Source organism: Theropithecus gelada, chromosome 5 (genome assembly GCF_003255815.1).
Source record: "Theropithecus gelada isolate Dixy chromosome 5, Tgel_1.0, whole genome shotgun sequence".
Taxonomy (NCBI): Eukaryota; Metazoa; Chordata; class Mammalia; order Primates; family Cercopithecidae; genus Theropithecus; species Theropithecus gelada.
This window is the reverse complement of record NC_037672.1, coordinates 179,665,506-179,679,740: the sequence shown is the minus strand read 5'-3', so window position 1 is coordinate 179,679,740 and position 14,235 is coordinate 179,665,506. Positions and strand designations below refer to the sequence as shown.

General features: G+C 38.3%; 1 protein-coding gene across 1 annotated transcript in view; it reads right to left on the bottom strand.

Moving 5' to 3' along the window:
• TENM3 (teneurin transmembrane protein 3) overlaps window positions 1-14,235 on the bottom strand; it is a 657,776-nt gene that overhangs the window by 58,039 nt on the left and 585,502 nt on the right. The window contains exons 14-18 of the mRNA XM_025385351.1: window positions 13,808-14,024; window positions 12,676-12,795; window positions 11,852-12,113; window positions 6,050-6,317; window positions 4,608-4,751 (exon numbers count right to left, since the gene is read on the bottom strand). Of these exons, the coding sequence (XP_025241136.1) occupies window positions 4,608-4,751; window positions 6,050-6,317; window positions 11,852-12,113; window positions 12,676-12,795; window positions 13,808-14,024 (1,011 nt within the window). The remainder of the gene's footprint in view (window positions 1-4,607; window positions 4,752-6,049; window positions 6,318-11,851; window positions 12,114-12,675; window positions 12,796-13,807; window positions 14,025-14,235) is intronic.

Below are 14,235 nucleotides of genomic sequence, written 5' to 3'. Positions count from 1 at the left end.
ATAAAGTGTGTTTTTTTCTTATGATGAAAAAGTGTAAAGGTGAAAAGCAAACATGTTCATGATTGTTTTAACTATAATTCAATGCCTGTTAGGTCTGGATTAAGACATTCTTATTTGAAGCTCCATTGGAAAGAACTGTATTCAATGACCTAGCGTAAAATATTACATGATAAAGTACATACGATATACACAAAAAGTGCTGTCTACTGTGAACTGAAGTCATGTCTGGCGAAAGGAACAAAAGACTAAGAAGAATTAAAACCCCAATTCTCAACCTCAGCGATGACCAGTCATGGCTGTACACTGAAATGGCCTGGGGAGCTGCCAAAAAGTGTTAATGCCTGCTTCTCACCCAGAGCGGCGGTGGTTTCATTTGTCTGAGGTACAGCCCTAGCCCTGAAATTTAGAAAAACTCTCCAGATGATCTTCACGTGCAACTAGGTTTGAAAACAGGCTCTACATAATATTCTTTAGGGAATAACAAGTTTGCCTAATTATTAATCAATATTGAAAATATTCAATTAATAAAAATGTGCACCAGGAATATAAATTTCTTTTGAATTTATAATTTTCTTTAAAGTTAACAAACTTTATGGAAAACAAAGGTAGAAAATATCAAACTCCAAAGCTGTTAATGATAATACAGGCTTATTTTAACTCTACCTATACTGTCAAAGACTATTCGTGCGTACACTCTCATCTGATAGGAGAATGCATACACATGCAGTTATTCAAAATGTCAAACATGACAAAACTGTTGTGGAAGACCAATGTATTATTTAAAGTGAATTCTGCTTTAAGGCATGGAAGTGCCAATAATTTTATCAAGACAAAATGCCAGTCTGCTCTTTTACGGTCTTCAGTGAAAATCGGAGAAAAGATTCCAAATGAATGTTAAATATTTTCATAGTTAGAAATTAGATTTGAGTTGAGATTCTAATTTTATTCCTTTTGCCACTGATATATACAGATCAATGGCTCCAGTGCGGTGTGATGCACACGGGGTAGTCAGCTGCTATTGTTCCATGCATATTTTATGACACTTCTCAATGTGTTCTCATCTGTATACACCACCTGCTGCTTTCACTTTAGAGAGGCATATATTATATTTATTGAATGTTCTATGTTCCAAAGCAGTTCTCAGATATAACGACTCTCCTTCTTAGCAGATACACTGTTAAAAGAATAATCCCACGAAAGCACAATCAGGAAACTTGAGAAAGTGCTTTTTCCCCCACTTTGGGATAATTTTAAAGTGAAGAAGAAATTAGAATAATTATGTTCTCCTTATAGCTCAGCACATTTTAGGTGCATTCTGTGATTACTTTTTTAATGCTTTGCTATTTGGGTGATGTAATAATCATAGCAAATTTACATAAAGAAATCAGGGGAAATAAAACAGGTTTATTCAAATTTAAGAAAAATAAGCTAAATAAGGCTAGATCATAACAAGAGGTGAAATGCATTTTGCCTTGAATATTCAAAGAATGCATTAATGATATCTAAGATTCTTCTTTCTGTGATTACGTGAGTTGATAATCATGGAGCTATAATTTCCTATAAGAGCCAGTTGTGTAATTTTCATCAGAAGAATCCTACAAGTCAGACTACCGCTCTACGACATCTGATTTATTCAGTCATTACTTTGAACGATTGGCCCTTCATGCTTCTTCTCTATGATGGCAGAACAGAAAGATGAACATTAGAATATTTATTTCCATGTTTCAGGGTGCCTGCACGAATAACTGTCAGCATCTACGTTTCCATCTTCTCCCTCATGTCTTTCTATAGCTCATCCACCTTGTCATGACTACAAATCACTTTGTTTATTCAATTAGACACATGTCACTTTGGAAAGCCACTACTTGTCAAAATGTTCTTGGATAAAATTCTAAACTGCAATCTGTTCACCTTGTGGCTGAGGTTATCTCACATTTAAAAATAACATATATTTTATTTTATTTATTTATTTTTGAGATGGAGTCTTGCTCTGTTGCCCAGGCTGGAGTGCAGTGGCACAATCTTGGCTCACTGCAAGCTCCGTCTCCCTGGCTCAAGTGATTCTCCTGCCTCAGCCTCCCGGGTAGCTGGGATTACAGGTGCCCACCACCATGCCTGGCTAATTTTTATATTTTTAGTAGATACGGGGCTCCACCATGTTGGCCAGACTGGTCTGGAACTCCTGATGTCAAATGATCTGCCCACCTCAGCCTCCCAAAGTGCTGGGATTACCGGTGTGGGCCACTGTGCTCGGCCTAAATATATTTTATAATTTAGAACATTTTTTTTTGAGGACAGCATTTTGGAAAGTTTGGTTTTTACATCTGCCCTGATATTTTAATAGAAGTTAACCATATGTTATTCTGGTTTAGAATATGTGTGTATTTATATTATACATACACAGAATATCTACACATTGCTGAATCCTCCTGAATATAGTATCCTGTGTTGTATCACACAATGGTAATTACAGAGGCACGGGCTTTTTTGGAGCTACAGAGATGCCTGTAGTTTTCCTATTGATTTGTAATCTCTTTAGTGAAATCCTGTAGCTAATTGGTTATGAACTTTACCCTATAAAATAAATGCCATCATAACTAAATGGCATCTAGAGACGTTTCCCCTAGTTTTGTTTGTAGAGGGCTTCTGAAGGAATACAGAAATATGTTCAAACTGTGTGAAATATAATTTTACATAATGTCATCAAGAGCAGCTATTAGCATGTTTGGCATATGGCCTCTCATTTTAAAAGACCAGGATTGAACCTTGTGCTACTAATATAACAGAATGAGACTACTACTGCTCCAGACACCACTGATGAGTTGAGAGGCTCTGAGAGAACACTGGAGTCCCCTGCTTGGTCAGGAGTCCCACCTTTTCACTGTGTGCTGCATGTGGCACTAGACAGCAGCTCTGCTTAATTTGGGGTGCAAATTGAACTGCATCCTGATGTCCGGACATAACTGGAAGGGGTGCAGAGCTTAATATACTGCTATAAAATAGTGAAGCAGGGAAGGGTTTTTCTGCTTTTTTATTTGTTTGTTTTTCCTTACTACTGATTTTCTCAGACTATTATTTCCTGGAGGGAAGGCACTAGCATTTTCTTCCTTGTTTTGTTTTTTGAGACAGAGTCTCACTCTGTCACTCAGGCTGGAGTACAGTGGCACGATCTTAGCTCACTGGAACCTCCGCCTCCTAGGTTCCAGCGATTTTCCCACCATAGCCTCCTGAGTTGCTGGGACGACAGGTGTGCAACACCACAAATGGCTAATTTTTGTATATTTTGTAGAGACAGGGTTTTATCATGTTGGCCAGGCTGGTCTCAAACTCCTGACGTCAAGTGATCCACCTGCTTTGGCCTCCCAAAGTGCTGAGATTACAGGCAAAAGCCACAGCATCCGGTGCAGTAAGAGCATTTTCAAGCACTGGTCTGAAAACTACTTTAGACCGCATATATTTGGAAGGTTAAAATGCACACTCTCCAACACCCACAAAAAATTGTTTTAAGGAGGAATGAACATTGAAGCAACATTAATCTGAAAAAGTGACATTAACTATAAACATTTAATTGTACTACACTGTCAAGTCAACATTCTGACCCTTCCAAAAACCTCTGCAAAGTCAAGAGCTAGATTATTTTGCTGAGATTGTGACTTTTTTCTCTGGCTATCAGTAAAAGTAGAGTACTAGTATGATATGGTTTAGGATGGGAGGCCAAAGTATAACAGACTAACTTAAGGTCTTGCTTTTCTAGCAGAGCACCCTTTAAGTTGTCTGAGATGCAGCTAGTATGTGGGCAAAATGTTGGAAACATAGCCTAGACAACAGAATTGTGTTTCATATAAATAACACTCTTGATGAGATTAGGCTGGTCATATTTTGCACATATTCCTCTTTTGGTTTGCGGCATCTGAAACATGTTTCTTCAGAGCATATTCACTAGCACATTATCAGGTCTACTCCTAGGAACACTTTTGCTTCTTGCTTTTTTCTCAGATTATTCATTTTTTCCCCTAATATTCATCAAGTCAAGTAACAATATATGTGACCCCATTTGAGTGGCAGAATGTTTTATTTCCCTAATAGTCTAAGAACCGAAAAAAAAAATCTAGATAATCAGAATAATTACCCAAGAATTAAAATCTAGTAAAAATATTTCGGTGAAGTCACATGATTTTTTTTTTCTTTATTTTAAAAACAAATCCCCCTCCCTCCATTTTTGGTAAACCTTTCTACAGTACTTTGGCTCACACTCACTGACTCGCTGTGGAATGAGACACGCTAGGTGAATCCGTGCTGAGGACTCCCACTCGGAGATCCTTCACTGCAACACCAAAGTCAGTCTTTCACATTCTGATGGGAAGATCGTTTTGGCGATGAATACATGAACATTTTAAAGTCTATTAAGAAAGTGTTATATAGTTCCCACTTTAGGCTTTTATAATCTTTAAAAATTCACCTTTATTCTTTTTCTGCCATTTCTAATCCTACAGCATGGATAGGATAAAATGTTGCTACGATCTCGTGAGTTGGAAAGTAGGCGACATTAGCTATCTATGAACAATACATTACGATATCATATCAGCTATCTATGAACAAGAGCTCACCGTTCTGTACATCCAGCACGTGATGTTTATCTAATGTCCAGCCACCCATGTTGGATGCATCCAATTCATAGCCCTGCAGAATGGCAGTCCTCTTTTCCCACAGAGTCAGGTCCAAACACGACTCATACTCATATCCAACTGACACTGGAATCCAAACAAATCACAGCTCATCTTTCCAACTACTGGGGGAAATGCAATTTATTTTCTTACTTGGAAAAAACTGCCTTTTTCGCATCTGTGTTCTGAGACTGTATTTCCACTTATTTGTGAGCAGTTTATTTTTTAATTTAAGAAGATTTGACCATATACAAGATTTTTAAAAAATGATCTCCAAATATTATTTTCTACTGATTTAACAGAAAATGAGTGTTTTCCTTCCCCATACCACCCCTTCATGAGGGGTTCACAGCACAAAATAAAGTCCAGATTGGGCAGCTGGTTAAGTAATTAGATCAGCCTCAAATAGTGATTAGATAACAAGTAAAAATAATGTTTGCCATCTGAATAATTAGAACTCTTTAGTTTTCAGGAGTGTTAAATCATGGAAAATATTTATGATAAGTAAGGTTCAATGGAACAAAAAAACTAGCCAGATTATGACATTATATTGACATATTACTATCAGAAATAAACAAACTAGCAGTGATATGAATAAATCACAGATGAAAAACTTTCCAGGGTTCACAATGAAACAGGGATTTTAAAATTTAGAAAGAATGAAAGGAGAAGTGGCAACTACTGGATTGATTTGAACTAATTCAAATCCAAATTACCTATTAATATCAGAGTACAATATCCTATTTTAAGGTAAAAACTAAAACAAAAACATATCATTCTTTAGTTTCTGATGTTCGGAGCTTGAAGCTATACTATATACCTAATCTCTTTCTCTCTGTCTCTCAACACGTCACACTTTGATTGCGTTGTCCAGTCATTCAATAAAACAACTGGTTTGATTGTCCTTTCACTGAATGAACTGGCCCTTCTAGTGAAAACAGCTAATGTAATTCATGGACACAAATGTCTGCTATCCTGTTTAATATCAATATGCATTGAAAATACATTAGTGTTAAATACAGACACGAAAACAAATAAGGAAATCCAGGGAGGTAAAATTATAAAGAGAAGAAAATGAAAAAAGAAACGGACATAATAAGGAAAGAAACATGGGGGGAAAAAGGATGTGACAAGCTGAAATCTCACTCAGAGCATTCCTCAACAACAGAATTTCAGCCAGGAAAGACTGATATTTTCTTCTTGCCACATGGAGTACATTCCTTTTCCCATCGTAGATCTAAACTAGCCAAGGTATAATATCCCTAGGACAACCTTATTCTCTTTATATTCTGTTTATCCACTGACTTCCTTCGGTTACAATTAATTTATGATAGTTCTGGCTTTGAGAAAAACTTCATTGCAGCAAAGATTTATATGGAACTTACCTACAGCTTCAGATAGACCATAGACCTTCTGATTATACGCATCTGTTTTATCCCATATGAAAGTATAGGCCAAGTTTGGTGAGGCAGGAAACCATTTTTGGAAGAGTCTTCCTACTACAGCTACCATAAGATGAACCTTCATTAAATTAAATGGAATAATAGACTGGGTCATGGTGATCTTGAGAACTGACTTATACCCTGCAGCTCTGGAACTCAGGTAGGAGAGTTTCAAATCTGTTCCTGGAATTGTAGTTTCCTCGTGGAGTACCTAAGTTTGAATAAAGCAGAAGTTTCAAACTGTGATCATGTATGACTATTAGAGAAAATATATTTATGTAGTATATACTCACTATATCTGTGAATAGTGACTCTTTGTGTCTTAGTGTAGTTACTCTTAAAGACAATGTGTTTATTTTAGTTGCTTTCGGACAACTAAAATAAGACACAAAAGAATCACTATTCACAAATATGCATTTGAGCTGTTATCTTATTCAATAATTAAAAATAACTCTGCTGCCAGCCCAAATGTCTCTTCCTAAAAGCCTCTTGTCATTTATTCTGAGTTAATCATACCTCGGGTGCTACTCTTCACACAGGAAGCACTGTGACTGCTCCATCAGGCTGACATGCACTGACTCGTTAGTGTAGTAGTCACAGTGGATTCTCACTAACCCATCTTTCACCCCATCACCCTGGAGAATTAGAGCAGACATTTGTAAGATGGTTAGCTCGGAACAGGGATGCAGTCTAGGCCAAAGATCTGGCCTGTGCCAGCTGGCTCATTTAGGGACTAAACCAATACCTACAGCCTCATCAGCTGGCTGGTCACAGCCTATAAAGACAGTAAGGATAACAAAAAAGACCCAATCATTTGGGTTAAAGTGTAGCAAATTCCATATCCATGTTGAGAGGTAATGTAATAATAGCACCTTGTCATAATTAAAGATTGAGCTCCAACTTACCATGGGTTTTTGGTATGATGGTAAATTAGGTAATATTTTAAAGCTCCATAAAATTTCTCCTAGAGAGCAACTATTATGTTATTAAATGCACACAGAACCTATCAATTCACACTTTTTTATTTGAAACTGGACTGTAAAAATGAATATAATTATGTGCATAAGAATTATCTCCTTTACAAATTAAAAAAAGATTATACTCTTAACCCCACAGATTACCAGTGTGACCAGCTCCGTGAATGCCGACAACATTTATATTAACAAATGCAAAATACATTATGCCAAAACATTACTTATTTTGAAAAATGTATTTCATGTGGCATATACAATTTTTCTAAAGAGTTCAGATTCTCTTTACCAATGCTCCTGTGAGTTTGATGAATAAGAACAGCTCTCCCTCGGCTTTCCACACAGGCTGTAAGTGCAAGGCTATCTGTGTTCAAGAACGTGCACCAGGAACTCACTACTTTCTCCACGAAGAATTAAACAGTACTCTCAAAGCCTTCCTCATATTGCCCTATCAAGATCCATTATTCAGATAGAAAGGACTGCCTTTTCATGTTGGAAAGATCTCAGGATACTGATTCAGTGTTCAGCAATGTTTCCCCTTTCCCCAACACCTCCACATAGAACAGTTAAAGATGCTGTGTATCTGCCATCTCCAGACTTTAATAACTTCAGTAAAACCCTCCAAGACCCCTTGTACTGAGGGTAGAGCTGTCAGCTTCAATATAAACAATCACACAGCTGGAAGTAGCACAAATGAATGGACGAAGGAAACTTCCATTCTGGCCTGTCAGTCGGTGTTGGCATGAAGAGGGATGCGATGTGGCACAGTAGAGTAAGAGGCATTTCTAATGTAGATACACACATTTATTACCATTGGAGTTTTCCTTCAAACATGCTGACTGAATTCAGCCACAAAACGGTCTTAAGCAAAATAGTTTACAAACATATAGAAACTGTGTAGACGTGGGGAAACCATTACATTTAAGGCTGAGGGTACTTTTGTAAGACTGTAGGTTGTTAGGGTGAAAGGTTTAAAGATAACTCATTGTTCCCCCATAATCAGTGAAATATCAATGAGTTAGTTTGAAAAATAGATTCGGTGACTCCAGAATGGTCCTGATAATATGCGATTTAACCCTAAAGCCCATCATTTGCTGCCTCTTAATTTATTTTCAAAATAATTTCCCATCCATTTGATAGGTCGTTCATGAGTAAGGGACTCTCTTATGAATATTGTATGTATTTCCTGTGACTTTCAGAAGCTGCCTCTCTATTTCAAACTATCATGTGTTATGCTTGATTTTAGTATCTGTAATTCTGTTCATTAAAGCATGTGTTCCTCTGATGTAATTTAACTTGACCATGTTATTGTGCATTAGAAGGAAAGGTAAATCCAGCCAAAGTGGGAAAATAAACCATCAGGACTACTTTTGCCAGCTGCGTGAGCTGTAAATCCTATTCCTGATCCTGTTAAGCATTCGGTTAGGAACCATGTCCTGCCAATTCTATCTCCCAGTCCCTGTCTAATGTGTTCCCTCTTCCTCATTTCCACTACCATTGTGACTGCAAGGCCCCCTCCATGTGAGCCCTGGATACGCATGGATATACACGTCACAAGAAGACCCTGTTCACTCATTTCTCTCTTCTCTCAGTATCTTCTGCACTTCTATCAAGTGCGTTTTGCCACTTGAGTTAACTTTAGAGAAATGCTGAAAAAACTCCATTGGGGCCTGGGTTTTGCATCACCTAAAGAATTCAAGGTCCCCACTGGATTGCGCCTCAGGTCTATTCATAAACTGGCCCTGGGGTCATCTTCTGCCTCCTTCCCCATTATCCCCTCCACAACATGACTTGTTTTTGCCACTCCACTGTTGCTTACACATCTTCAATCTGAAACATGCTTTCCTCCCTCTCTAGCCTAATCCTTGTTTAAGACCAAACTCCTCAGTCATTCTTTCTTTGGCTTACTCAGGAATTGACCTCTCCTTTGAACTTGTACGATTTTTCCTTAAAATCTTTATCACATTTAGAATGGCAGGATGCATGTCTTATTCTTCTTTTTATCCTAGTCAAGTACCTTGTACACAGTAGGCTCTCAGTACATTTCTATGAAATATTTGCCTACTGCATGAATGAATGCAGTAAAGACTCCATGTATTCATGGAATTGTTGACTATCTGAAACCCATTTTAATGCCCTAGTTTGCTAAAAATTTGACACTTACAGACAGATACTGACTCTAGGTAAAGTCTATTTTAGGACTGACTATGAAGTCTAGAGTTCTTGCAAGATGGGCCTGGGGAGGAAGTATTAAATTGATTGAGGTTACAATGAACTTCTTAAAGTTTCAGCTCAAAGTTGGCTTGACCACTTCACAATGAATCCCCGAGGTGTTGCTGCTGCAACAACTTTGCCTGTGAGCCTTTTTGTTTTTTTGTTATCCTAGACCTTTCTGGCTCACCTCTTGTAGTCTCTATCTGTACTCCCTCCCTAGGTGATCTCCCCCAGTGCTTTATATTTATATGCGAATGACTCCCAAATTTACCTCTTTAGTTTCAACCTCTTTCCTGGACTCCACTCTTCCGTGTCTACTTCTACCCTCAAAGACTTTTGTCCAAGTCACCAAAATTTCTCCTGTGGACAACTGAAGTTGCTTCCTAACTGGTCTCCTTGTTTCCACCCTTGCCCAATATAGAATATTCTCAGCACAGAAGTTCCTTAAAGGCGGAAATCAGTGAGTGTTAGTGATCTGCTTAGACACCTTCAATGGCTTCCAATTCTCGAAGAGTTATTTTCGCCATGGTCTTCAATGGCTTGTGATTTATTGACTGCCGCCTTCACTCCAGCCGTGCTGCCTGTCCTTTTTGCCACTCCTCAAACAAGCCAAAAATCCCCTTCTATTTTCAGGGCTTGTTCTTTTACTTGCTTAAAGTTTGTGCTGAAATGTCACCTTATTGAAGAGATTTTCTCAGACTATACTACATTAGATCATACCTCTATCCACTGTCCCCTGCTTTATTATTTTTTGGTAAGTCTCATCGCAACCTGACGTGTTTCTGTTGACTGCCTCTCTCCACTCATGAGTTGGGAAGCTCAGTGAGAGCAGGCTCCTCATCTCAGCGGTTTACTGCTTTGTTCCCACATAACAGCACCTGCTACAGAACAGGTGTTCAATACATATCTGGACAGTGACTATGACAAAGCTGCTATGTGCTAGTGTATTTTAATGACCTCAGATTTTTCCTTACCTCTTTACGAATACAGTCTATTATTATTATATACATATTTTTGAAACAGGGTCTCACTCCTGGCGCCCAGGCTGGAGTGCAGTGGGACTCATGGTTCACGCAGCCTTGACCTCCCTGGAGTGATCCTCCCACCTCTGCCTCCTGAGTAGCTGGGACTACAGGTGCATGCCATCACACCTGGCTAATTTTTTGTATATTTTGTAGAGACAGGGTTTTGTCAGGTTGCCCAGGTTGGTCTCAAATTCCTGGGCTCAATCCATCCTCCTGCCTTGACCTCCCAAAGTGCTGGAATTATAGTAGTGAGCCATGCCGCCTGGCAAAGTCCATTATTATTATACCTAATGTCCTGCTTGTAAGATCTGAAAGTTATTTCTAACTGGAAACATGTGGGATGGAACACAATCCTCAGATGTTTCAGTAGATGAAACGAATGGGGAACGCATGGCTATTCCTTAGAAAGTTATATTAATGAATATTTTCTGTCAAAACTACCTTTTCCAAAACACTTTTTACTTATAACAATAATTAAACAGTAAGTTATTGAGACTAATAGCCATGTGTAATAGTGAGTGGTGTCAGTAGCACTTGGTACAATGTCGGTCAAGCTGTCAGGTACATTTAGACACTAAAGTTTTTTTTTCAATAAATAAATGAGCAAAGAAATTATTAGTGATTGAGTTGAAGCTATATTTTCATTTGACTATTACTAATAAATATGTAAGATATATCCTGAAGAAAAAGTATTTTGTTTGAGTAGATCTTTGAGAAATAACTAGATAAACCAGGCGCGGTGGCTCATGCCTGTAATCCCAGCACTTTGGGAGGTAGGCGGGTCACGAGGTCAGGAGATTGAGACCATCCTGGCTAACACGGTGAAACCTCGTCTCTACTAAAAATACAAAAATTAGCCGGGCGCGGTGGCGGCGCCTGTAGTCTCAGCTACTCGGGAGGCTGAGACAGGACAATGGCATGAATCCAGGAGGCAGAGCTTGCAGTGAGCTGAGATCGCGCCACTGCACTCCAGCCTGGGCGACAGAGTGAGACTCCATCTCAAAAAAAAAAGAAAGAAAGAAATAACTAGATATCCTACTATAACAATATCTACTCTAGGACACACACACACACACACACACACAAAATAATTCATTCTATAGAATTACTTAAAGATGACACTGGAATTTCATAATCCATGGTTTTTTTTTTTTTTTTTTTTTTGAGACAGGGTCTCACTGTGTTGCCCAGGCTGGAGTGCAGTAGTGCGATCTCAGCTTACTGCAACCTCTGCCTCCCTGGTTCAAGCGATTCTCCTGCCTCAGCCTCCCAAGTAGCTGGGACTATAGGCGCTCATCACCATGCCTGGCTAATTTTTTTTTTTTGTATTTTTAGTAGAGATGGGGTTTCATTATGCTGGCCAAGCTGATCTTGAACTCCTGACCTCATGATCTGCCTGCCTTGGCCTCCCAAAGTGCTGGGATTACAGGCATGAGCCACCGTGCCTGGCCTCTATAACCTATTTTTAAGATTCTCTGGCAAAACATGATCTGAAGATCTTGTATTTACAAGTACTGCCTGTGAGAATATTTTACCTGTGTTTCGGGAATGATGGGACTGTCTTCAGGAGAAGATCTGAAAAAGGTGGATAAAGGTGATGACACAATGATGGGATTTGGTCTCACGAATCCACTCAGATCACAGCTGGGAATGTCATTCTCTTCTTTCTTCATGACTAGGGTATCCATCACATAAAAGACATTCCATGGAATCCACACAGTATGATACTGAGTGAGGAATGGGGATCGTTCAAATACCAAAGTGAGAGAGGCCCCACCATTTGCCACCAAGTCAAACCTAAGAAAAAACAAGGTCTGCTTAGTGAATTGTCTGGATCCCACAGAACTACCAACACACATCTCCTTAAGTTAATATGCTTTATAAGGAAAATCAACTTTTTCTCCCAACTTTTATATGAAATAGTTTCAGATCTATAGGAATATTCCCAAAGTTATACAATAAATACTCATGTGCCCTATGTGTATTCACCAAGTTCACCAATTTTTTTTTTTTCAAATTTGCTTTCCATTGACTCTTTTTTCGGAACCATGTGAGCTCAAGTTATAGACATTATGAAATATTACCCCTAAAGATTTCAACACACATGTGCTGAGACAAAGAGCATTCTCCCACAAAACTACAGTACTATCACCACGCCTTAGAAAATAAAATCAACTTTTGAAGAAGTATGTGAGTATATGACTTTAAATCTCTGCCATATGTACTGTCACAAGTTTCTAGAGTCTAAAAGTTGCTGCATTTCCACATTAAAAAGGACAATCAAACATGACAGTGGTACAGGAAGGTCTAGTTTTTATATTTCAAATCCTTCAGAGACAGTGTGATGGGACTAACTCACATTCCATCCTGGCGGGTAATAGTATATCCATATTCTGGGTAATGGAAAAACGAGACATTTACTCCAATAAGTGGAGTTCCATCAGCAGTCAGTACTTGGCCTCTGATGACAGATGCAAGGCTGTTGGAAAAGTAGAAGAATGAGAATGAACATCTGTCTTTTCAGGCCAACATTATCATGATTTATAGATAATTCAACCTAAGGATAAAATAACACTATTCTATGCAATCAATCGTTATTCACAAAAACCAGACCTGAAATACTCCCAAGACAATGTCCCTTTTAATTCAGTGTAATTCATATTCTCTAAATGCCTGTGTTTATCCTGGGTTTTAATTTGTGGCAATCTGTTTTTTGGAGTGTTATCAAGACCAATAATTTAGAGATGAATTTTTAAAATGATAAACTGTGCTTTTTTCATAAGTCATATATATGGTGCTCACATGAAGAAAAGTAGACTTTCCAATTAATTCTGAGGCAATCTGTAAATCTTCAGGGACCAAGAAGTATAAGATTTAAGGGGGCAATAAGGAACATTTGTACAACTTTTAATCAACTGCTGGCTATAACTGCATTAATGCTGTTAAATTACTGCAGACCCAGGAGTTCTGGTGTAAATCATCTTCTTTTGCTCAGTGAGACACAAGACACCTGCTTTCACTTACTGGTTTATTTTCAGGTCATTACTGCTCTGTAAAGCACCAGTCAAACAGCTTATGCAATCTTACTGCCATGCCGTCAGTAGTTCCATTACATTAATTCATAATTTATATCACTTAGTGAGCTCAGCTTAAAAAAAAAAGGGCACTTCTGTTTTGCCTTTTGGGGTCTTTTCATTGCTTCTTTTGAAACATTTCCAACTGTGCCAACAAAATCAACTAGTTAAATGAAGATTTATTGACTCTTTAATGTAATGTCCTGTTATGTCTCAGGCACTGAAATTCACAAAGTATGTGAACTGTGTTAAAAATGCTTGAAATGCAAAGTTTGGTGAAGACTTTGCAGAAAGGGGAAAAACTGTATTTAAAAAACAGCACTTTCCTCAAGCTCACAGTCATGAGTATTTCACATAAAGTATATGTAACTGTTGATAACATCATTACAAATCTACATACAGAAAAGAAGCATTAACCTCTTATTGAAAGGACTTTCTCCAGGTATAACATGGGTGCTATCAGATCCTAAAAGAAAACTGACTCGATCATAAAAGGATTTGGCAGCTTGCTGAGAAGGCGACTGAAGGCTTTGGCTAATGATGTCCTGAGGATCCGGCAGGCCCCGACAATAGGGTTGATTCTGGCAGGAACTCTGTAGGCAGCAATCGGGATCCATGCAGTCAATGAGTCCATCTGTAGAGAGAAATGATCCCCAGTAAGGGAATTTTCCTTTCAATGCCATAATGTAGAATCAGTTTTGTTTCTTGACTGTTTTTTTTTTCACATCAAGTGATTTTCCACTGACTATCTGATAGTAATTTCTACCAGGCACACTTTTTGAAACCAGAAGAAACAGAAATACAACACAGTCATATGCCACATAATGACAGACCACATATAAAAG